Here is a 26,277-nt window from a genome sequence, read left to right on the forward strand (position 1 = left end):
TGATGATTTAGGCCGTTCGTGTGTGGGATAGGTGAGGAATTAGGCCGTTCGTGTACGAAAGGTCTTCCACACGATTTGGGCCTGATAGCTGAGTGGACAGCACTTCGGATTCGTAGTCCTAAGGTTCCGGGTTCGATCCCCGTCGGAGGCGGAAACAAGTGGGCAGAGTTTCTTTCACCCTGAAAGAAACCACCAAGGAGCTGGAATATGAGGACAAGGACAAAGTTTCCCATTTTTTTGAGTGGGTCAGAAAACCTGTTAGAATGCCACCCACGACAGTTAACGAAGTCCCAGGAATTCATTTACTGCCAGGAATAGGCGAATGAGATGTAAAGAAACGTACCGAGCCCTCTCGCCTTGCCTGAGATTCGAACCCGTGACCACTCAGAGATGTTGAGTGGAGAGAGAGAGAGAGAGAGAGAAAGAGAGAGAGAGAGAAAGAGAGTGACAGAGAGAGAGAGAGAGTGACAGAGAGAGAGAGAGAGAGAGAGAGAGAGAGAGAGAGAGAGAGAGAGAGAGAGAGAGAGAGAGAGAGAGAGAGAGAGAGAGAGAGAGAGAGCGAGAGACAGAGACAGCGAGAGAGAGAGAGAGAGAGAGAGAGAGAGAGAGAGAGAGAGAGAGAGCGAGAGAGAGAGAGAGAGAGAGAGAGAGAGAGAGAGAGAGAGAGACAGGGTACACACACACGCTCTCCAGTATGGACCCCAATGTTTACTCTACTCAAACACGCTCACATGTGTTGCTAAAAGTAGCAACTACTTGACTCCTCGTGTTGTGTTCTACTTCTGACTGTACCTAAAGTGTACCCCTTGTACCTAGGGTGTACCCCTTGTACCTAGGGTGTACCCCTTGTACCTAGGGTGTACCCCTTGTACCTAGGGTGTACCCCTTGTACCTAGGGTGTACCCCTTGTACCTAGGGTGTACCCCTTGTACCTAGGGTGTACCCCTTGTACCTAGGGTGTACCCCTTGTACCTAGGGTGTACCCCTTGTACCTAGGGTGTACCCCTTGTACCTAGGGTGTACCCCTTGTACCTAGGGTGTACCCCTTGTACCTAGGGTGTACCCCTTGTACGTAGGATGTACCCAGGGTGTGACGAGACGTAAGTACACCTACCCTGTGGTTGTACATGGTTGTACACTTAAAGCCACTACCACCTTACCACTTGCACATTCAATGCAGTAAACTCACAATGTAAACTCGATGTGTTTTGGGTTGTTACCATGGGAATAACGTCTTGACGACGTATATATAAACGTTGCGGTTTAGGTGTTTGTAGGGAGGAGCGAGATACGTTTTCAGACGTAAGGGTTTTGGAGGTTAGGTCACTCCACCCCCTGGTCTGCCGTGGAGGAAAGATGTACAGGTTTCGTACGGCCCAGGAAATGGGCTGAGCCTCTACTATGTCTACAGAGGCTGAGAGTGAGGATGGCGGATGACCAGACCACACACTAGAAGGTGAAGGGACGACGACGTTTCGGTCCGTCCTGGACCATTCTCAAGTCGATCGGATGGACCGAAACGTCGTCGTCCCTTCACCTTCTAGTGTGTGGTCTGGTCAACATACTTTAGCCACGTTATTGTGACTCATCGCCTGCATGAGGCTGATAGACAAGAGGACTGCCAAACCGTTTCACTTTCCAATTAATAATGACCAGACAGAATGGAGGAATGTGATCAGAGAAGTAAGAAGTGAAACCGAGAATACTTGGGACGATAATCGACCTGAGAAATTGTAATGGTTCCCCGCCAGATGGGAGCTGAGTCTTTAATTATCCCTCCAGTCTCCAAAGGATATCCTGAACAGACAGACAGACTCAACTGGACCACATTCGATTGTTGTTATAGATTCAGCTACTGGGAACAAATTTCCAAGTAGCACGGGCTATGGTGAGCCCGTAGTGGACTTACCTGGCACAGGAGCGGGGCAAGTAGCACGGGCTATGGTGAGCCCGTAGTGGACTTACCTGGCACAGGAGCGGGGCAAGTAGCACGGGCTATGGTGAGCCCGTAGTGGACTTACCTGGCACAGGAGCGGGGCAAGTAGCACGGGCTATGGTGAGCCCGTAGTGGACTTACCTGGCACAGGAGCGGGGCAAGTAGCACGGGCTATGGTGAGCCCGTAGTGGACTTACCTGGCACAGGAGCGGGGCAAGTAGCACGGGCTATGGTGAGCCCGTAGTGGACTTACCTGGCACAGGAGCGGGGCAAGTAGCACGGGCTATGGTGAGCCCGTAGTGGACTTACCTGGCACAGGAGCGGGGCAAGTAGCACGGGCTATGGTGAGCCCGTAGTGGACTTACCCGGCACAGGAGCGGGGCAAGTAACTGTTCTGACACACTCAGCAATACGGACAAATTAATAGCAGGAAGCGGCTGATATTTCCTGTAACGTGGGATATGAACTGTCATCAGAAATTGGAGTGGATGGTTCAACTGGCCAAGGAATTGGGTGATTTTGAACCATTGTTTAAGCAAGGTGTTCACTGGCCCTTCATGACAGCTGGGACAGACGAGGTAATGGGTCACTTAACATCTCATACCATTATCTCAAACCACTTGGAATGGACGGTAGAGCGACGGTCTCGCTTCATGCCGGTCGGCGTTCAATCCCCGACCGTCCACAAGTGGTCGGGCACCATTCCTTTCCCCGCGTCCCATCCCAAATCCCTTATCCTGACCCCAGTGCTATATAGTCGTAATGGCTTGGCGCTTTGCCCAGATAGTTCCTTTCTCTTGAACGTGTACGTTCTGTGAGTGAACATGTAAATGACTGTTCCCGGTTCAGTCCGGTGAACCACAGCTGGGGGTTTCGAACCAAGGGTCTGAATTTTTTAATCAAGTTTTGCAAGGAATTTCGTCAGCATATTAGTGAATGTCTTTCTAGAAGGTAGAGCAGTCTCAGTGTTTAATTAATTTTTATTTGATAAAACTGCATTTTATTGAGTTAAAATATCCTATAACTCGGCGAAGAAGTTGGATATTTATTTACTTCATTATTTTCAAAGCGAGCTCTGCATTTCACAAAAAGGCATTTGCGTGCCAAGTTTGGCACGCGTGCCAAGGGTTGCCAACCCCCGCTCTAGGAAATTATCCCCACCGAGTTAGCGGCATCGAACCCACGTATCAACATCCATATACATTATTAGCTCACAAAACCACTCAACCACTCCCGACACTGCACAAGACACCATAGGTGTAGCTTGCAAGCAAGCAACCCAGGCACTCTACGTAATGAGGCTACACTTGTAGAAGGTAGCAGAGGCTGCAAAAGTATACTTATCCATACTCTACATGGGGTATACCCCAGTATACATACAACATATATGAATAAAACACTTTAAGCGATTCCCTGTAAACACATACCGTAACTGCCTCTATTTTCCGCTGGTTACAACTTATAAAAAGATATATTAACTTTATTACAACATTTTTATCACATTAGAACGTTGTTACAACTTGTTAGGAGATTTTTAAAACTTTTTCGAATGTTGCCTCAACGTCGCAGTTTCGATGTGTTTGGCAGGATATCGGTTTATGTTGTTGGAACGTTATCTTGAGGTTATCTTGAGATGATTTCGGGGCTTTTTTTTAGTGTCCCCGCGGCCCGGTCCTCGACCAGGCCTCCACCCCCAGGAGCTGACTAACTCCCAGGTACCTATTTACTGCTAGGTAACAGGGGCATTCAGGGTGAAAGAAACTTTTGCCCATTTGTTTCTGCCTCGTGCGGGAATCGAACCCGCGCCACAGAATTACGAGTCCTGCGCGCTATCCACCAGGCTACCAAGCCCCCAAAGTTAGGACGTTAGGGAAACTTAAAAAAAAAATAACATTGTGTTTGTCAGGTAGGACAAGGGGGGAAAAATGCAGGTAGTAGGATCGGGTTTTCGTGAAGAACTGAAAGCCCGCACAGATGCCAAGTTGGCTACCAAGTTTGTCGGGAGCCACGTAAAGTTGTAAGTAGTGTAAATTCGGACGTGAAACTTAAGAGGTTCGCCATGGAGTGTGTGTTTTTCTGTCTTCTCTGATCGTCTTTTCCTGTCACCCTGATCGTCCTTTCCTGTCACCCTGATCGTCCTTTCCTGTCACCCTGATCGTCTTTTCCTGTCACCCTGATCGTCTTTTCCTGTCACCCTGATCGTCCTTTCCTGTCACCCTGATCGTCTTTTCCTGTCACCCTGATCGTCCTTTCCTGTCACCCTGATCGTCTTTTCCTGTCACCCTGATCGTCCTTTCCTGTCACCCTGATTGTGTCTATCTGTTATTATTCACTAGAGATGAATATACCGGGGGGAGCCGGTCGGCCGAGTGGACAGCACGCTGGACTTATGATCCTGTGGTCCTGGGTTCGATCCCAGGCGCCGGCGAGAAACAATGGCCAGAGTTTCTTTCACCCCATGCCCCTGTTACCTAGCAGTAAAATAGGTACCTGGGTGTTAGTCAGCTGTCACGGGCTGCTTCCTAGGGGTGGAGGCCTGGTCGAGGACCGGGCCGCGGGGACACTGAAAGCCCCGAAATCATCTCAAGATAACCTCAAGAATCTCAAGATAACCTCAAGATAACCCTGGAAACACAAACCGTAACTACACTAATCTTATCTCAAACCTCTGAATTATATGTAATTTTGGTGTTCACAAGGGACGGGTTCCAGGCCGGTGTCGCGTATTCCAGCATTGGTCTAAGAATAGCTGTGTAGATTACCTTGAAAGAACCCCTACTACCTTGAAAGAACCCCTACTACCTTGAAAGAACTCCTACTACCTTGAAAGAACCCCCCTACTACCTTGAAAGAACCCCCTACTACCTTGAAAGAACCCCCTACTACCTTGAAAGAACCCCTACTACCTTGAAAGAACCCCTACTACCTTGAAAGAACCCCCTACTACCTTGAAAGAACCCCCTACTACCTTGAAAGAACCCCTACTACCTTGAAAGAACCCCCTACTACCTTGAAAGAACCCCTACTACCTTGAAAGAACCCCCTACTACCTTGAAAGAACCCCTACTACCTTGAAAGAACCCCTACTACCTTGAAAGAACCCCCTACTACCTTGAAAGAACCCCCTACTACCTTGAAAGAACTCCTACTACCTTGAAAGAACCCCTACTACCTTGAAAGAACCCCCTACTACCTTGAAAGAACCCCCTACTACCTTGAAAGAACTCCTACTACCTTGAAAGAACCCCCTACTACCTTGAAAGAACCCCCTACTACCTTGAAAGAACCCCCTACTACCTTGAAAGAACTCCTACTACCTTGAAACAACCCCTACTACCTTGAAAGAACCCCTACTACCTTGAAAGAACCCCCTACTACCTTGAAAGAACCCCCTACTACCTTGAAAGAACCCCTACTACCTTGAAAGAACCCCCTACTACCTTGAAAGAACCCCCTACTACCTTGAAAGAACTCCTACTACCTTGAAAGAACCCCTACTACCTTGAAAGAACTCCTACTACCTTGAAAGAACTCCTACTACCTTGAAAGAACTCCTACTACCTTGAAAGAACTCCCTACTACCTTGAAAGAACTCCTACTACCTTGAAAGAACTCCTACTACCTTGAAAGAACCCCTACTACCTTGAAAGAACTCCTACTACCTTGAAAGAACCCCTACTACCTTGAAAGAACTCCTACTACCTTGAAAGAACCCCTACTACCTTGAAAGAACCCCTACTACCTTGAAAGAACCCCCTACTACCTTGAAAGAACCCCTACTACCTTGAAAGAACCCCTACTACCTTGAAAGAACTCCCTACTACCTTGAAAGAACCCCCTACTACCTTGAAAGAACCCCTACTACCTTGAAAGAACTCCTACTACCTTGAAAGAACCCCCTACTACCTTGAAAGAACTCCTACTACCTTGAAAGAACCCCCTACTACCTTGAAAGAACCCCTACTACCTTGAAAAAAACCCTACTACCTTGAAAGAACCCCCTACTACCTTGAAAGAACCCCCTACTACCTTGAAAGAACTCCTACTACCTTGAAAGAACCCCCTACTACCTTGAAAGAACTCCCTACTACCTTGAAAGAACCCCTACTACCTTGAAAGAACTCCTACTACCTTGAAAGAACCCCTACTACCTTGAAAGAACCCCTACTACCTTGAAAGAACCCCCTACTACCTTGAAAGAACCCCCTACTACCTTGAAAGAACTCCTACTACCTTGAAAGAACCCCCTACTACCTTGAAAGAACCCCTACTACCTTGAAAGAACCCCTACTACCTTGAAAGAACCCCTACTACCTTGAAAGAACCCCTACTACCTTGAAAGAACTCCTACTACCTTGAAAGAACCCCTACTACCTTGAAAGAACCCCTACCTTGAAAGAACACCCTACTACCTTGAAAGAACCCCCTACTACCTTGAAAGAACCCCTACTACCTTGAAAGAACTCCTACTACCTTGAAAGAACCCCTACTACCTTGAAAAAAACCCCTACTACCTTGAAAGAACCCCCTACTACCTTGAAAGAACCCCCTACTACCTTGAAAGAACCCCTACTACCTTGAAAGAACTCCCTACTACCTTGAAAGAACTCCTACTACCTTGAAAGAACTCCCTACTACCTTGAAAGAACTCCTACTACCTTGAAAGAACTCCTACTACCTTGAAAGAACCCCTACTACCTTGAAAGAACGCCTACTACCTTGAAAGAACCCCCTACCACCTTGAAAGAACCCTAGTTTAGGGTTCTAAGCGACGTTCAGATGTTAGCCAGCCATCTCATTTTTGTTAGCCTGCTCAGGTACTCATCTAGTTGTGCTTGTGGGGGTTGAGCTCTGGCTCTTTGGTCCCGCCTCTCAACTGTCAATCAACTGGTGTACAGGTTCCTGAGCCTACTGGGCTCTATCATATCTACAAAATGCCTATCTGTGTATGCCTAGTCTGGTGTTAGTGTTGATCGGATCAACATTATCAAAAGCAAGGGAGAAGTGGATGCAAATTAGCTGTTGCAACTGACCAAGAAAAATGCGGTAAAGTAAGCAACATAGGCCTATAATAGGCCTTCTGTAGTGCCTTCTATGTTGCTAATGTTTGCTGGAGTAACGTGTGCTGGATATTCCGTCTTGGTCTATAGGATCGTTCTATTACACAAGTGGGAAATGGCTGTTAATAATTGCTTGAGATTATTTCAAACTTGGATTGGCTTTGGCACGCTGTTTTATTTTCAATTCTAACTGCCCCGACCAGCCAATGTTCATCCCGGACCCCAGACCATTATCTCTGTCAATCTGAGTGACTCTACCCCCGAACGTCTGGCCTACAACCTGGAACACAAGCAGATAGAAATTATCTAATAGTATAGATATAATAAAAGGGTACCGGTCCTTTCCCGAACCTGTTTGCCAGCTGTCCCTCTATCCATGGGAGCCTGGGACAATGGTGGACATCCCATGGAAGCGTCAGAAGACAGGAGCATGGAACACTGGTCGAGGCCCAATGGAAGAGGGGCCGCCAGATATGGCTCAAGACATCATATTCTTGTAGTTTCATGTGTAGCATCAATCATTAGTGTCGTACAGGCGCTGAGAAACAGTCTGGCATTTTCAGAGCAGCAGTTTATGAGGACACTTTTAGATGCCACCACATAGCCGCCCTCCGGACTGCTCTCTGCCACCCCCCTCTGCCACCCCCCCTCCCTATAAATGCCCCCCCCCCTAAGGCCACCCCTCTATATGCGGCTCTTTGCCACCCCCTTATATAAGGTGGCCCCAACCACCCCCGCTGTGGACGGTTCTCTGCAAACCCCCCTATTGTCAGCGTCTCCGGATTACCCCTTTTATAGGCCGACTGTGTCACACTCTCCCCTTCCTATAACTGAGTCCTGGACACTGTTCTATGGCCACCTCGGTACACAGACACACACTTCCAGCAGCAACATATGTGGCCCCCCAGACGGGTGAGGTCAGCCCGTCCACAACATATTCTAACGCCCCAACACTTGGGCCAAATACTCTCTGGGATCAATGTGTTTATCTGGTATGTTGATTTTGTCTCTTCAGCGGCTGTGTTGACGTCCTAGTGTACCAAGCCACGGATGATGCCCGCGAAGTACAGGTGGAGGAGGCTGGCTGATGTTTACATCGTGTTCTCTCTGTCTCTCCGTCTCTCTGTCTCTCTCTCTCTGTCTCTCCGTCTCTCTGTCTCTCTCTCTCTGTCTCTCCGTCTCTCTGTCTCTCTCTCTCTGTCTCAGTGCATGTGTGTGTATATATGTATTCACCTGCTGTAATCCAGCTGTATTTCCGGGGTTCAGCTCCAGCTGGAGTGTGTTCCTGGGGACATGACCAGGAGTAGAAAAACAGGATTGATCATAAGCCCCATGTTTTCACTAGATAGTGTTTGTTATATCTTGGCGCCACAACACTATGGCGACACGACACTATGGCGACACGACACTATGGCGACACGACACTATGGCGACACGACACTATGGCGACACGACACTCTGGGGACATGACACTATGGCGACACGACACTCTGGGGACACGACACTATGGCGACACGACACTATGGCGACACGACACTATGGCGACACGACACTATGGCGACACGACACTATGGCGACACGACACTATGGCGACACGACACTATGGCGACACGACACTATGGCGACATGACACTCTGGGGACACGACACTCTGGGGACACGACACTATGGCGACACGACACTATGGCGACACGACACTATGGCGACACGACACTATGGCGACACGACACTCGAGTGCCACCAGAGTGACACTAGAGCTCTATTTACTATGCAATCCGTCTTATAATCCAGCATAACTCTGTGAATACAAATGTTGCTAAGTATGTTAATGAAGCAAGTGAAATAGGTAAAGACCTTCATGTTCAATTTTGCACATTACGCAAAATGATGAGAAGTGAAGAATGAAGCCTTCTGTATGAGAGTAATTGTCTAAGTAACGGTCAAACAGTATGGTTTTCTAACAGGAAGATCCTGTGTAACAAATCTACTTAGATTTTATGATAGAGCAACAGAGATACTACAGGAAAGAGATGGTTGGGTTTTTGACTCTATCAAAAGGCTTTTGATAGAGCAAGTTAAGCAAGTTACAAACAGAGCAAGTTAAGTGAGAAGGCGGTGGAGGCCAAGACCGTCAGCAGTTCCAAAGTGTTATACGACAAAGAGTGCTGGGAAGACGGGACACCACGAGCGTAGCTCTCATCCTGTAACTACAGTTAGGTAATTACGAAACAGCTTTGCAAGAGAGGTTGCCATGGGGAAATGAGTGGTCCTGGTTTATGGGGGGTTGTTAGTGGTTAATTACCTCACCATTGGTGGAGGGGAGAATGGGTTGAGTCCAAGGGAAGATTGAGGGAGAGTTATACAACCTTATTTCCAACATGGCAAGTCTGGTTGGCTAGGGTGTAGGTGCTGCTCTAGGCACTGGTCGTTCCACGTACCTTGTCCCCCGTGACTCCTGTTAGCTGCTGAGAGCTTTCCCTTCCCATAGCTCATGGTAAGCCTTACCCTACTAGTTTTACACACAGGAGGGTACAGGAGCAGATGACTGCTGACTCCTGTTAGCTGGCTGAGAGCTTTCCCTTCCCATAGCTCATGGTAAGCCTTACCCTACTAGTTTTACACACAGGAGGGTACAGGAGCAGATGACTGCTGACTCCTGTTAGCTGGCTGAGAGCTTTCCCTTCCCATAGCTCATGGTAAGCCTTACCCTACTAGTTTTACATACAGGTGGGTACAGGAGCAGACGACTGCTGACTCCTGTTAGCTGGCTGAGAGCTTTCCCTTCCCATAGCTCATGGTAAGCCTTACCCTACTAGTTTTACACACAGGAGGGTACAGGAGCAGACGACTGCTGACTCCTGTTAGCTGGCTGAGAGCTTTCCCTTCCCATAGCTCATGGTAAGCCTTACCCTACTAGTTTTACACACAGGAGGGTACAGGAGCAGACGACTGCTGACTCCTGTTAGCTGGCTGAGAGCTTTCCCTTCCCATAGCTCATGGTAAGCCTTACCCTACTAGTTTTACACACAGGAGGGTACAGGAGCAGACGACTGCTGACTCCTGTTAGCTGGCTGAGAGCTTTCCCTTCCCATAGCTCATGGTAAGCCTTACCCTACTAGTTTTACACACAGGTGGGTACAGGAGCAGACGACTGCTGACTCCTGTTAGCTGGCTGAGAGCTTTCCCTTCCCATAGCTCATGGTAAGCCTTACCCTACTAGTTTTACACACAGGAGGGTACAGGAGCAGACGACTGCTGACTCCTGTTAGCTGGCTGAGAGCTTTCCCTTCCCATAGCTCATGGTAAGCCTTACCCTACTAGTTTTACACACAGGTGGGTACAGGAGCAGACGACTGCTGACTCCTGTTAGCAGGCTGAGAGCTTTCCCTTCCCATAGCTCATGGTAAGCCTTACCCTACTAGTTTTACACACAGGAGGGTACAGGAGCAGACGACTGCTGACTCCTGTTAGCTGGCTGAGAGCTTTCCCTTCCCGTAGCTCATGGTAAGCCTTACCCTACTAGTTTTACACACAGGTGGGTACAGGAGCAGACGACTGCTGACTCCTGTTAGCTGGCTGAGAGCTTTCCCTTCCCATAGCTCATGGTAAGCCTTACCCTACTAGTTTTACACACAGGTGGGTACAGGAGCAGACGACTGCTGACTCCTGTTAGCTGGCTGAGAGCTTTCCCTTCCCATAGCTCATGGTAAGCCTTACCCTACTAGTTTTAAGCTTTTGAACCTATCGGTATGAGGTGCATCTAATGTCGAAAGGTCTGAAAGGAGTAATGACAAAGTTTTTTATAATATAATATAATGCATGAGATCATATCTCTGTTCCTGCTGATATAGTTTGCACCTGGAGTGCTCAGGATTGGGAGGTCCGTCACCTGTAGCCACCTGCCACAGGTAACGGTAGCCACCTGCCACAGGTAACGGTAGCCACCTGCCACAGGTAACGGTAGCCACCTGCCACAGGTAACGGTAGCCACCTGCCACAGATAACGGTAGCCACCTGCCACAGGTAACGGTAGCCACCTGCCTCAGGTAACGGTAGCCACCTGCCACAGGTAACGGTAGCCACCTGCCACAGGTAACGGTAGCCACCTGCCACAGGTGACGGTAGCCACCTGCCACAGATAACGGTAGCCACCTGCCACAGGTAACGGTAGCCACCTGCCACAGATAACGGTAGCCACCTGCCACAGGTAACGGTAGCCACCTGCCTCAGGTAACGGTAGCCACCTGCCACAGGTAACGGTAGCCACCTGCCACAGGTAACGGTAGCCACCTGCCACAGGTGACGGTAGCCACCTACCACAGGTAACGGTAGCCACCTGCCACAGGTAACGGTAGCCACCTGCCACAGGTAACGGTAGCCACCTACCACAGGTAACGGTAGCCACCTGCCAAAGGTAACGGTAGCCACCTGCCACAGGTAACGGTAGCCACCTGCCACAGGTAACGGTAGCCACCTGCCACAGATAACGGTAGCCACCTGCCACAGGTAACGGTAGCCACCTGCCACAGGTAACGGTAGCCACCTGCCACAGGTAACGGTAGCCACCTGCCACAGGTAACGGTAGCCACCTACCACAGGTAACGGTAGCCACCTGCCACAGATAACGGTAGCCACTTGCCACAGGTATCGGTAGCCACCTGCCACAGGTAACGGTAGCCACCTGCCACAGGTAACGGTAGCCACCTGCCACAGGTAACGGTATTGCTATCCTAGTCATTGGTGTAAACTGTTTATAGAGCCCGCCCTCGAACCAAATCTATTACCATAAAAACAGAACTACCCTTAAACCAACAGATAGTTATCTCAGTAATTGTCTACATGTAAACTGGCAAATGAATCTTTGTCGTAAACAGAGATTATTATTAAGTTATAACGTTATTGTATTATCAAGCGTTGGTTTAAAATATAAAAAAGTAGATGCTGAAAACATTTTCTTTTAAGAATTTGGTTTTCTGTAAACGAAATTCTCGGGCACACTGAAATAGTTTTCGAATTTCATATTTCACAGTATAATCAATAGTACACGACATTAATTTAACCAAATGTTATGAAACCTAACCTTAACCATGCCCTAACCTAACCATACCATGGATAAACTTGATAATAGCACTAATTATATAATCGTTACCAATCCATTCCCGTGAGCAGATATCTTTGAAGATAAGATCAAGAGAAAACCCGGATAGTTATCTTCAAGCAGTACGGCAACCAAGCTGGCTATGGTGAATGTGTGGGGCTGCAGGCCTTTCCAAGCAACAGCCTGTTGGATCAAGCTCTCTCAAGTCGAGCCTTGGGAAAGTAGATGAACTCCCTGAACCCCATTCAGGTAGTTTTTTTTTTAGGTTTTGCCCCGAGGGGCGAGTTTATTGGGCAGCGTCACTCATCCTGTGAGTGGACACACCGCCATAGTGACAGTATTGGGCAGCGCCACTCATCCTGTGAGTGGACACACCGCCATAGTGACAGTATTGGGCAGCGTCACTCATCCTGTGAGTGGACACACCGCCATAATGACAGTATTGGGCAGCGCCACTCATCCTGTGAGTGGACACACCGCCATAGTGACAGTATTGGGCAGCGCCACTCATCCTGTGAGTGGACACAGCGCCATAGTGACAGTATTGGGCAGCGCCACTCATCCTGTGAGTGGACACACCGCCATAGTGACAGTATTGGGCAGCGCCACCCATCCTGTGAGTGGACACAGCGCCATAGTGACAGTATTGGGCAGCGTCACTCATCCTGTGAGTGGACACACCGCCATAGTGACAGTATTGGGCAGTGCCACTCATCCTGTGAGTGGACACACCGCCATAGCAGCATGTACAACACTCCCCAATAGGAAGAAAACCCGCTGGGTTGTTCATCCTGTCAGCAAATAAGCTGTCAAACACGTCTATTCAATAAGTAACATTTTTTTATTTTCAATTCCTTTCATGTCGGGTCTTTCATCATGTGATACTATTCAACGAATCTTATATTCCAGAATATTTAAAGCTTAAGATAAACTACGTTTTCCCAAGGTCTGGTCCTCTTGAAATGTAGATTTAGATATTCCAAAAAGATACTTAAAAGTTCCTTTTCATGTAGTGTATTCTGATGTTTTGATTCACCCTTGACGCGCGCTCTCTCACACAAAATAGACAGCTTGAGGATAGGGTGTTGGCCCGAGTTAGGTTAGGGTATTGGCCTGAGTTAGGATAGGGTATGGGCATGAGGGTCGATTACGGGAAAGTAACATGTCAATAGAAACAAACTTTCGGCACTGAGCGCCGCCCTAAACTGACACCAGGGCTCCCAACACACCAATTCTGCTTATATATATATGGGCTGACGGGTGGGGGAGACTGGGCGGGAGTTTGGACTTTTAGGCGGGTGAGGTGTGGGGGGCGTGGGCGGGGAGAGAGAGAGAGAGAGAGAGGAGAGGCTTGTGGGCGGCACCTGCGCGCCAGCCATGTCTTGCCAGACGCTCTGACCCACATTTCAGACATGGCCGAAGACGGCCTTGAGGCGCGGGTGATGGTTGATAGTTCTCTGTAACCCATTGGTGTTTCTTGCCCCGCTGGTGGGGGAGATTACCCCGCCGGTGGGGGGAAATCACCCAGATGGTGGGGGAAAGGTCGACTCGATCGCTGGTGTATACATTTTTCGTTTGTATGAAGTTCAAGGTGTCGCTGAGGAAGTTTACCACAGGTGCTGAGGAAGTTTACCCCCGCTGCTGGAGGTCACCCACCTATAACGGGGAATTATGCGTTGAAGGAGAGGCGGATCAAACCCTGGATAGGGAAATGTTTCCCGCTAGTTTTAACTGTTTATCCTGCCTCTGGGGAAGGTTATCCTGCCTCTGGGGAAGTTTATCCTGCCTCTGGGGAAGTTTATCCTGCCTCTGGGGAAGTTTATCCTGCCTCTGGGGAAGTTTATCCTGCCTCTGGGGAAGTTTATCCTGCCCCTGAGGAAGTTTATCCTGCCTCTGGGGAAGTTTATCCTGCCTCTGGGGAAGTTTATCCTACCTCTGGGGAAGTTTATCTTGCCTCTGGGGAAGTTTATCCTGCCTCTGGGGAAGTTTATCCTGCCTCTGGGGAAGTTTATCCTGCCTCTGGGGAAGTTTATCCTGCCTCTGGGGAAGTTTATCCTGCCTCTGGGGAAGTTTATCCTGCCTCTGGGGAAGTTTATCCTGCCTCTGGGAAGTTTATCCTGCCTCTGGGGAAGTTTATCCTGCCCCTGGGAAGTTTATCCTGCCTCTGGGAAGGTTTATCCTGCCTCTGGGGAAGTTTATCCTGCGTCTGGGGAAGTTTATCCTGCCTCTGGGGAAGTTTATCCTGCCTCTGGGGAAGTTTATCCTGCCTCTGGGGAACTTTATCCTGCCTCTGGGGAAGTTTATCCTGCCTCTGGGGAGGTTTACCCTTCCTCTGGGGAAGTTTATCCTGCCTCTGGGGAAGTTTATCCTGCCTCTGGGGAAGTTTATCCTGCCTCTGGGGAAGTTTATCCTGCCTCTGGGGAAGTTTATCCTGCCCCTGAGGAAGTTTATCCTGCCTCTGGGGAAGGTTATCCTGCCTCTGGGGAAGTTTATCCTGCCTCTGGGGAAGTTTATCCTGCCTCTGGGGAAGTTTATCCTGTCTCTGGGGAAGTTTATCCTGCCTCTGGGGAGGTTTATCCTGCCTCTGGGGAAGTTTATCCTGCCCCTGAGGAAGTTTATCCTGCCTCTGGGGAAGTTTATCCTGCCTCTGGGGAAGTTTATCCTGCCTCTGGGGAAGTTTATCCTGTCTCTGGGGAAGTTTATCCTGCCTCTGGATAAGTTGATATCGATAACGCGTTGATCTTACGTCTATAAAGTTTATCCAACGTTCAATAAACTTTACACGAGTGTGTGGTTGTGTCGGCTGGAGCATCAGGTGTGCGATAACACAGTTGTGGGGCCGCTAGGTTATCAGATACTTGGGACCAGAACCAATTGGGCTCCTTGCAACGCCTTATCACTAACCTCGCCTGAACCAAGAGGTTCTCCTTTGGCCTAGTCTTGTGTACATTGTATTTTTAGATCCCTGGGTAAAAAAAAAAGGTCCCATAGCCTCGGGGAAGAGGATACCCAACGCTTTATACGAGATTCTTGGCGACAATTTAGAAGAGTTAGGAGAAACTTCAAGTACATTTTCCATGTTCTATTGTCCTACCAATATACTATACATTAATACACATCTGTTCAACTAGTGTTCAATTGGGGTTCTATACTTTTAAAAGTAAAAAATCACGGTTTCCTTTAGTTCCGCTAAGTGTAATGTCTTCATAAAATATACAATTACTGCTCTCTGTAGCCCCTATAATATATAATCCTTAGTATATTATATAAATAATAAAGTGAGCATTATTATTACAGTAAAGCTTAGGCAATGTGTTATATATTAATTTTAATATATGTTGAAGTAGCTCTGCCATACCATAGCCATCTATCGTCGTACCCTATCCACTTATGGCGCCATCTGCCGTCTCCTAGCCACCTGGCACCCCCTGGCGTCCCCTAGCCAGCTGTGCCACACACACCCCAGATGTGCCTCCCGTACGCTGTGCATGGGAGCCACGCCAACAGACCCCCATGATGGCTCAGAGAGCTGCCAGACTTTACACTGAATTAGGAGCCGACGTACTCCAGCGCCCAGCTGGGCTCCTTGTAAAAATAACATCTTTAGGAAACAAAAGTTGGGTCTGGGTCTATATTTAGCTTCCCCCTCATCTCTCCCGCCTCCTCATGCCCCCCCTCACCCCCTGTCCCCCCCTCCTCATTCCCCCAACACCCCACTGTTCTCTGGGAACACTCCCCACCCCTCTACACCCACTAGGATGCCATCAACTCTGCCCCCCAACCCCCCACAACGCCCCTGTCAACCCACTTGGGGTGACGTGGATGTCGACTCGGCAGTTCCTCGCCGTTTCCGGTCATGTGGGATGGAGAATGAGTGAAGGAACGGCACTGGGAGGGAGAAGAGAGAGATGGAATTAACGAGAAGGAGGAAGACAGGAAGTAGACCAGTGGTGGATAATATTTAAATGTATCAGGTGTTGTATTCCACCCCCCCCCCCTGGCCTCCATTTTGGTATCCACCCTGGCTTCCACCCTGGCCCTCCACTCTACCCTCTACCCTATCCTCTACCCTGACCTATTCCTCTCACACTCCTCTCACCCTGTCAAGTATGCTGTCATGATGAGTTGGGAAACCTATTATGGTATACTCAGTGTAAACCTGCCACTATACAATGCGTCAGGACTGCCTTAATAATTACATATACTCTAGCAAGCCCTCCAGGAGGAGTAGATCAAGTGATCCCACACATTAACCTATTTCAGGTTATGATAGACCCCTCCACACTGAACATAGAGAATAAATTATATGTATACTTTATGGCACTGCTCACAGAGAATAAATTATATGTATACTTTATGGTTTATTATTCATAGTATCCTTTCCCCTGCCAAAAACTCCCTGGCACTGGCTGTTGACATTGTATGCTCAGAATTTCCCTAGGACAGGGATAAAGTCTTGCAAACAAAACACTCTATGCAGATCAAAACAAAACTTTGAAGGAGGTACAGCTTGACTAGCCCTTAAACCCCTAGTCGGAGGAGGTCGTAGGAGGCCTTATCGAAGACCGGACCGAGGGGACGTTGAGCCCCGAAATCATCGCAAAGTAACCCCCTCCCAAAGTACATCAAAGATCCTCTCCATTCTTACTCCCACTATCCATATTACCTGTGGAGTATGCCTGAAGCACACTGTAATAATGGTTATTAAACATTACTGGTCAAGACTTAAAGAAATATATAAGGACTTGTCTGAGACAATTCCCCCCAAGAGTCAACACAGAATAACTGCCCCTAAGTCCAGTTCTGTTAGCAATTGACTCTGCATTCCCACGGTGCCTGCAAGAAATTTTCATAAAGTTTCAAAATGTTACGAAAAACGTTAATTGAAAGTTTCCTCTCCTAACTGTTCCGAGTAGACCCGACGACTCAAACAGAAAACGGGACAGTACGTCACTTTTGCGAGTCGATTTAATTTCAAATTACGTCCAAATTTGGCCATAGCGCGCAAACGAGCCAAAAGCGACGTTATTTTTAAGAGGACGGGTTGGCCTCAGAGTAGCCTAAATTATCATACAGCAACAGTCTACTTTGAATCATTTAATCTCCACCAATCTCTTACATAGTTACCTCATATATAATGTACCTTTCTGGCTGTTTATTAGTTCATCAATTTACACATTATCTTACCTGGTCGAGGACCGGGCCGCGGGGACACTAAAAGCCCCGAAATCATCTCAAGATAACCTCAAGATAACCTTTAAGCCAGGAGCTTACATGGCAATAATTACTTATTCAACAGAAATACATTCGCAACTGCCTCCAGATTCAATATATTCACTTTATCTGTTTGCAACCTATTCCGTTTCACTATCCAGGTCAGAAAAATGGGAGTGACGGTCTGAGACATGGATAGATACCTGCTTGATACCTGCTTGATGGGGTTCTGGGAGTTCTTCTACTGCCCAACCCCGACCCGAGGCCAGGCTTGACTTGTGAGAGTTTGGTCCACCAGGCTGTTGCTTGGAGCGGCCCGCAGGCCCACATATACCTGGTTGATGGGGTTCTGGGAGTTCTTCTACTGCCCAACCCCGACCCGAGGCCAGGCTTGACTTGTGACAGATAGAGATGGATGACGTGGAAGTAACAGTGCATGACATGAGTTAGCGATGGATGACATGGATAAGACGGCGGGTGACATAGTGATGGGTGGATTGTTTACATACCGAAAGAAGAGACGAAGATCGAGCCGGGGTAAACGGGTTTCGTAGGGATCTTGTATGTAAGGGGTCCAAGGATTCGTTGCTGGGGTTGACCTAGGTGTATGATAGCGGTGGGCACTGATACCCCAATATGACCTGGGTTTGTCTCGTTCTTGGTGGAGGCTGAAGACCTTCTGAAGACCTCTGAGAGTTGTGGAACGTCTCGTTCCACAACTTTTCAAGTCACACACTTTGAGAAAAGGGTGTGACTTGAAAAATATTTGAATCTGTGGGAGGATAGTCAGTTTTATGCGACTATGGACAAATTATGAATAGCAGGTCATTTTTATCAACTTTCCCGGGATCAGTGAGTAATGGTGTAATTAGTATAAGAAAAAAAACAGTTTTTAAATGTTTGTTTTCTAAATATTTAGCTATATATTCGACGGAGAGGGCCAACCATCGTCGTGGGGGTCCAAATGAGGCCCTGACACCGTCTACTCTCTTGAATTATCGCAATATAATTTAACATGAATTTATGAGACTCGTTGTACGATTAGAAACCCGGAGTATGTTATCTCTGTATTTAATACTAGAATACACAGACAACAGAGTGGCCTTCAGCACTAACAGTCACTAATACACAGTAGAGGTGTGTATTAGTGAACGAGGTGTTCCATAGAACCTTTCATACACACCCGGAGTTAAGATACACTTAGAATCTCGTCCCAGGCACAATAGATCAGAGGAGGGGAGATAGATACTCCAAAACTCCCCCGTGCCATCCCCAATAGATGAAGTAGAGAGGCCAGGATGTGCTTCAGCGCAATAAAGAGAAGCATTAAGCAGAGTCATGGCTGCTTGCCCGCCTTCACACACACACACACACACACACACACACACACACACACACACACACACACACACACCATGTATGGTAAGTACTGAGACGCCCTCGCAATCTCACATACCACCACACACACTACCACATAATCATAACGTCAAAAATTACACCAATACACACACACACACACACACACACACACACACACACACACACACACACACACACACACACACACACACATATACACACACATATACACACACACACACACACATATACACACACACACACACACACACACACACACACACACACACACACACACACACACATATATATATATATATATATATATATATATATATATATATATATATATATATATATATATATATTAATAAAATATAGTGTGTGTGTGTGTGTAAATCACGAAGAAATTAACACATGATGAACAATGTGAGTGTCAGACCACGAAGGAAAGATTAAGACAGGAATTTCCTTCAGCACTTTCGTGTTTAATACATCTTCAGAAGGATCCTTCTGATATATTATTAAATACGAGAGTACTTAAGGAAATTCCTGTCTTAATCCTTCGTGGTCTGCCACTGTCATGTGTTCATATAAATATACTTTCTGTACCTGACAGCAAAATTATTTCAGCATATATCTCTCTTGGGTTCTTTGAACCGGGTTCTACACAAATTGTGGGGTTCAAAAATGATTTAATACATATATATGTCCTGCATGAGCACCAAATTCCACACCGGTGTCGGATCTCTTGATCAACATGAACATAAATTCTGCCGCACTCTGGGACTGAGAGCCGTGCACAGGCGGTCTCCTTATGAATTCAGTGCGGCGCCTGTCTCGGCCTTCCTGACGCCATCGACAGGAACCAGCCCTCACCTGTCTGTTCCAGATCACCTCAACCGGAACTTTCTGACCGCGGAAGCTGCTGTTGAAGACGAGCCTGGTGGTACAGGACGTCGGGGCTTGAATGTCGGCACGTAACTTGGTCCAGTCATGCAGGGAGGAATTATGGAGCCGTTTGGGTTCATGTTGGTCACATCCCTCTGGTGATACTGACCTACACTAACTCGGTGATGGTGCTATCACCACTGCTCTAGCTGTACCCAATTTGATGGGTATAAATTGGATAAGTTTAGATTTAGGAAAGACTTGGGTAAATACTGGCTCGGTAACAGGGTTGTTGATTTGTGGAACCAATTACCGCGTAACATAACGGAAGTAGGATCCATTGATTGTTTCAAGCGTAGGTTAGATATATGATCTCATATATCTAGATATAGGTTAGATATATGATCTCATATATCTAGATATAGGTTAGATATATGATCTCATATGCGAACAAGCCTGAATGGTCCCCAGGACTATATGCAACTGCTGATCATATATATGATCTCATATATCTAGATCATATAGATATATGACCTCAACCTCATATATGAATTAGATTGGATGGATATAAATAGGAACAGTCTCGTATGGGCCAATACGAGATAACATAAGCCTTCTGCAGTTACCTTCATTTCTATGTTCTTCGTATGTATGTAATATGTATATATTTATGTATATATGTTTCCAATGTTGAAAATGTTGGGAAAGCATTTCCAACATGTCATTTCCTTCCGGTGGAGTCGTAAGCCAGATTTTGTTGCTGGATATGACCTTAGGACTAGTGACTGACCGATATTCCAATACACATCCGAAAATTTACATATAGCAGATTCAACTATCATACCGAATTAACATGATCTAGACTGGTTGGTATGAAGGGGCCTGTGGCTGTCTTGAGCAGAAAAGTAGCACATCCTGGTAGGAAATATCTCAGATTCCCTATTTTATGGTACGCCATATATAGACACGTACCTGGACACTGCCCCCTCGTCCGTGCCTGTCGACCGCTGACACACCGTCACTCACACTGACGAAGGTCAGCTTGAAGTTAGGTCACTGTTGACCAGACCACACACTAGATGGCGAAGGGACGACGACGTTTCGGTCCGTCCTGGACCATTCTCAAGTCGATTGTGATTCTCAATTCACAATCGACTTGAGAATGGATTTGGCATTTGTGGCTTCGACGGGTAGGCGGTTCCACGAGTTTACAACCCTGTGGGTGTAAAAGCATATGTTTTCTGTCCTATATTGTGGCTTGTTGAGTTTGAAACCCGTTGATCCTTGTTTGTGTTACATCTGACCTTCTGAAGAAGTCGTCTGGAACAATATCTTCCAAATTCTTCAATATATTAGCAAGTTTCGATGAGATCAGCCCTGTCATGCCTGGTTTGCAGTGTTGTTAGCCCTGAGGTAATCAACATGTCTAACCTACGCTTGAAACAATCCTGCGATCCCACACCTGTTTATATCGATCCATAAATCAACAATCTTGTTTCCAAACCTGTTCCCCCAACCCACACACACACGCATTCTGAGTCTCATCTGCTACACCTGTGTACACACCTGTTGGGGCTGTCTACAGTGAGTCCCCCCGTCAAAAGACTTTGCTAAGCTAAATTAATTTTGTCTTTCGGTCCCTGAGCCCATTATGTGCCTCTGTAACCCTTTCCACCACCTCCCATAGGTTGGGTATGGGATGCATAATAAGTGAACTACAATATGTATATGTACGCTGGCTGCCTGTCCCCCGACACAATGGATTACTATTATTATTAAATAAGTATTGTATTGGTAGAATTAGTGTTGGCAGTAGGGAAAATAATAGTTTACTATTGATATTGTATATCCCCTAACTATTTTCTATTATAACTTTATAAAAGAAAACGTATCTTTTTTATGGGTGTCTTATTAATTATTGAGAGCGCTCAAAAAAAAACACACACACACACACACTTTAAAAATTAAAAAAAAAAAATCATAAAGCAAGAGATCTAGGGTGTGGTTCTAGATTAAGATTGGTGTCTATTAATCTTGTTTAAATTACCAATCAAGCTGTCAATGTAATCAATCAGAGCTTTAATATACCAATGTGCTTTAATATACTCACTAATCTCTCTCATCTCATTTTTTTCTTGCAATGTATTTGTTATCATTTTATTAATTCTGCTAGAATTTACCTACTTAAAATTATCTGTTAGATTAAGGTCCTGCCCGAAACGCTGCACGTACTAGTGGCTTTACAAGAATGTAAATACTATTCTATGTATTCTCACAAACCCAATGTACCTTCTTGTATATAAATAAATAAATAAATAAATAAATAAATAAATAAATAAATAGGCAGCAGTTGTATGGTGCCCAAATCTTAAGCGGCACATCAACAAATTAGAAAATGTGCAAAGACACAACACTAAATACCTTCTGGAACCGGAAGACATGAGCTACAAGGAGATTTTAGAAGCATTGAATATGCCAAAAATAAATGATAAATGAAAAAGAGGCGATATGATCACTACGTAGGAAATACTAACCGGGATTCGACAAGATTGAAAACAAGAAATCCCTGAGACCTGGAATTTCAAGAACAAGAGGTCATAGATTTTAACTAACTACACAAAGCTGCCGACGAAATATAAGACATTTACATTCGCAAATCCTTTAACAACCAGGTACCCATTCACTGCTGGGTGAATAGAGGCTACAGTTAAGGATTGGTGCCTAGTCAATCCTCCCCGGCCAGGATACGAACCCCAGCACTGAGAGGAGAGAGAGGTTGATATAGTTGCCATTTTTTCTTCAAAGAGTAGCACTGAGGCCAACCCTAACAGGGTTATAAAACTCCCTTAGCCCTGGGGTCTAGGAGACTCGAACCGTGGACCACACGCGTGTGAGGCTGAAGCTCTATTCATCTTTCATATTTATCAAATTCATTTTTATACATCTTTTATACATTATACATTTATCATTTATACATTCTGGCTCCCTGACTGGCCTCAGCGCCATCTATTGCTTGGATTGTCAACTGCACCCCGCGCCATCTGTTGCCTGGACGACCAACTGGCCGCTCAGCCTCATTCTTAGCTGAGTAAATGTAAACAAAACATTTTTGTTGGGGAGAGTGACAGGTAGTTGTGTTGTTACCGGACCGGTAATGGCCAGGTGAGACCAGGGGAGGCCAGGGGAGACCAGGGGAGGCCAGGTGAGGCCAGTTAAGGCTAGGTGAGACCTGGTGAGACCAGTTAAGACCAGTTAAGATCAGGTGAGACCAGTTAAGACCAGGTGAGACCAGTTAAGACCAGGTAAGGCCAGGTGAGACCAGGTAGGGCCAAGTAAGGCCAGGTGCCTTACTTGGCACCTAGTTTACTTAGCCCTTGACAAAAATGAGTTAACGATTGTACTCTTCATTGACCTGAGAAAGTCCTTTGATACTGTTAATCACAATTACCTCTTACGTAAACTCCATCATTATGGAATCCGAGGCCATGCACTGGACTATATCCAATCCTATCTTAGTGATAGACACCAGTGTGTAGCCATCAATAATAGAACTTCTCCCACTTTACCAATAACCGTTGGAGTGCCACAGGGCAGCATCTTGGGACCTCTCCTATTTCTTATATACAGTACATCAATGATCTGCCTAATGGAATGGCAATGATCTGCCTTAAGGTAGATATAACTGAGGAAAATTAGATTGGTTAGAAAGGCGGGGTCCTTTCCTTTTAATATTAAATACACACATGCACACACTTCTCAATTTAGGGGGGCCTCACGGCTGAGTGAACAGCGCACGGGGGTCGTAGTCCTAAGGGCTTACAAAGACCCTTCAAGCCCGGGTCGAGGCTTGACTTGTGAGAGCTTGGTCCACCAGTTGTTGTTATTACTGAACTTCTAACTTTATGACATTGACACGTGAGAACACTGACCAACTGTGGTTGTGAGTGGTGGTGATCTCGTCCCCATTTACTACATCAATATTAACAACGAATGTTGATAATATTGATTACGAATTTACAATGAATTTACAGTCTCCGTGGTGTAGCGGTAAGACACTCGCCTGGCGTTCCGCGAGCGCTATGTCATGGGTTCGTATCCTGGCCGGGGAGGATTTACTGGGCGCAATTCCTTAACTGTAGCCTCTGTTTAACGCAACAGTAAAATGTGTACTTGGATGAAAAAACGATTCTTCGCGGCAGGGGATCGTATTCCAGGGACCATAGGATTAAGGACTTGCCCGAAACGCTACGCGTACTAGTGGCTGTACAAGAATGTAACAACTCTTGTATATGTCTAAAAAAAAAAAAAAAAATATTCTGAAGCCAATATTGTTTGCTGATGATACTACCCTCATCTACTCTAACCCCAACCCACATACACTAAATAATGTTGTTAATAATGAACTAAAAAAAAAGTCCACTTATGGATGTCAACCAACAAACTATCACTTAACATAGAAAAGACGTACTACATCTTATTTGGAAGCAAATCTACAAATGCAATTCAGCTTCAGATAGACAATGTAAACATTAGCAATAAAAATGATGGAAAGTTTCTTGGCCTATTCCTAGACAAGAGACTCAACTTCAGTACCCACATACAACACATAACTAAGAAAGTCTCTAAAACAGTTGGTATACTCTCCAAAATCAGATATTATGTACCTAACTCTGCTCTCATCTCTTTATATTATGCACTAATCTATCCCTATCTTAATTATGGTATCTGTGCATGGGGTTCAACCACTGCAAACCACCTCAAGTCCATCATCACCCAGCAAAAATCTGCTATCAGAATAATAACAAATTCTGCTTTCAGACAACACTCAGCCCCCTTGTTTAACTCCCTAAACATGCTAAACATAATCTCACTCCACAAATTCTCTTGTGTCAACTACATTTACAAAACCCTGTTCTTAAATGCAAATCCTGCTCTGAAACTCTCCCTGGACAGATGTAATAGGACCCATTATCACCACACCAGAAATAAATATCTCTTCGATATCCCCAGAGTCAAACTTAATCTGTGTAAACACTATGCAAGTAAAGGGACCCAATCTATGGAACTCACTCCCTAATGAATTGAAAAGCTGTCCAACTTTTGCGTCATTCAAAAACAAAACTAAAAAGTACCAACAGTAATTTAATCTTCATAGTTTTTTACCTTGTTGCTTTAAAATTACACTGTATCTATTACTGCCCAATCTCATAATCTTCATGTACCCAATCCAAACATCTTTACCATTGTGATCATTGCTGTCTTCTTATATGTGCTATCAATCTGCTGTATGGTGTCTATTAATCCTGTTTAAATTACCAATCAAGCTGTCAATCAATCAAAGCTTTAATATACCAATGTGGTTTAATATACTTGCTAATCTCTCTCATCTCATTTTTTTCTTGCAATGTATCTGTTATCATTTTATTAATTCTGCTAGAATTTACCTACTTAAAATTATCTGTTAGATTAAGGACCTGCCCGAAACACTGTGCATAATAGTGGCTTTACAAGATTGTAAATACTATGCTATGTATCCTCACAAACCCAATGTACCTTCTTGTATATAAATAAATAAATAAATAAATAAATAAATAAGGTGAGAACAGGTAAGGCCAGGTGAGAACAGGTTAGGCCAGGTGAGAACAGGTTAGGCCAGGTGTGAACAGGTGAGAACAGGTAAGGCCAGGTGAGAACAGGTAAGGCCAGGTGAGAACAGGTAAGGCCATTTGTTGAGTGAGACCAGTTTAGGCATTTCATAATTAGGCAAGACCAGATGATATTAGGTAGGGGCCCGAGCTGAGACCTGGCCCCTTACATTAATTGTAAGTAAATAAGTAAACGTTAATTGTCTTTTTTTGAGACGCTGTTCACTTGAGACAGTCAAGTCCCAGCCGTGTCTGGGTATACGTTAGAACAGTATATCTAACTTCAGTAAACAGTTTGTTTTTTTAACAGGGAGGATATTCTGTTCTAATATAATATAGAGTATTTTTTCTTGAATTGTTCAATGTCTTACAGAGATGTCGCTGTTCAAAGCACGAGACTGGTGGTCAACGGTGGTGGAAGGAGAGGAAGGTGCAGAGGAAGAGTGTGATGTGGGCTGCTTAGTCATTGCAAACATCAATAATGAAAAGCCACCTAAGGACAAGATCGTGGTGGGCGGATTCTCCGGTACCCTCAGGGTTTTCTTCCCTCAGGTGAGCATCTCCAACGTGTTTATGTATGGAGCTGCCATGATACATTTTCTTATAAATATAAGGTTGAAGAGTGAAAATGTTAGAGAGGAATCTGCAGTGATGATACAACCTCTTCTTTCAAATACTTGTAGTACATTGCTTTTTGACATACAATTTCCTGTTTTCTGGTACTCAAAAGACCCCCAAAGGGGTTGCGACCTGGATACGGTCAGTGGGTAAAATGTTGTGGGCCAGGTACTCTGTGTGCTGTTATTAGGTATTAGTAGTAGTAGTAGTATTGTTTGTTATTCTGATTTATGGGGTAATGCTCCAGTTAACATTTTTCATCTACAGTCTTTCGTGCAAGAAAGTGGAGAGGAAATTTCCGGGTATCGTGCTGACCATGTGCTGCTGGAGACCACACTTAGTTACCCGATTCTACAGTTGGCTGTGGGCAGATTTACCTCGTAAGGCTTTGACTGATCTTCTGGTTTATTTGGAAACTGTATAGTACTCTGCAACGTATTTCAATTTACCTAGACTC

General features: G+C 45.8%; 1 protein-coding gene across 8 annotated transcripts in view; it reads left to right on the forward strand.

The window, feature by feature from the left end:
- Window positions 1–22,633: 22,633 nt before the first annotated feature.
- BBS9 (Bardet-Biedl syndrome 9) overlaps window positions 22,634–26,277 on the forward strand; it is a 29,603-nt gene continuing 25,959 nt past the window's right edge. For 6 of the 8 annotated variants that reach the window (XM_045768572.2, XM_045768577.2, XM_045768575.2 and 3 more), the window contains exons 1-3: window positions 22,634–22,719; window positions 25,576–25,754; window positions 26,088–26,200. In XM_045768572.2, the coding sequence (XP_045624528.1) occupies window positions 25,578–25,754; window positions 26,088–26,200 (290 nt within the window). In that variant the 5' untranslated portion in view covers window positions 22,634–22,719; window positions 25,576–25,577. Of the gene's footprint in view, window positions 22,780–25,575; window positions 25,755–26,087; window positions 26,201–26,277 lie in introns of all 8 variants that reach the window. The other 2 variants (XM_045768573.2, XM_045768574.2) reach the window with 2 other exon arrangements.

Source organism: Procambarus clarkii, chromosome 61 (assembly GCF_040958095.1).
Source record: "Procambarus clarkii isolate CNS0578487 chromosome 61, FALCON_Pclarkii_2.0, whole genome shotgun sequence".
Taxonomy (NCBI): Eukaryota; Metazoa; Arthropoda; class Malacostraca; order Decapoda; family Cambaridae; genus Procambarus; species Procambarus clarkii.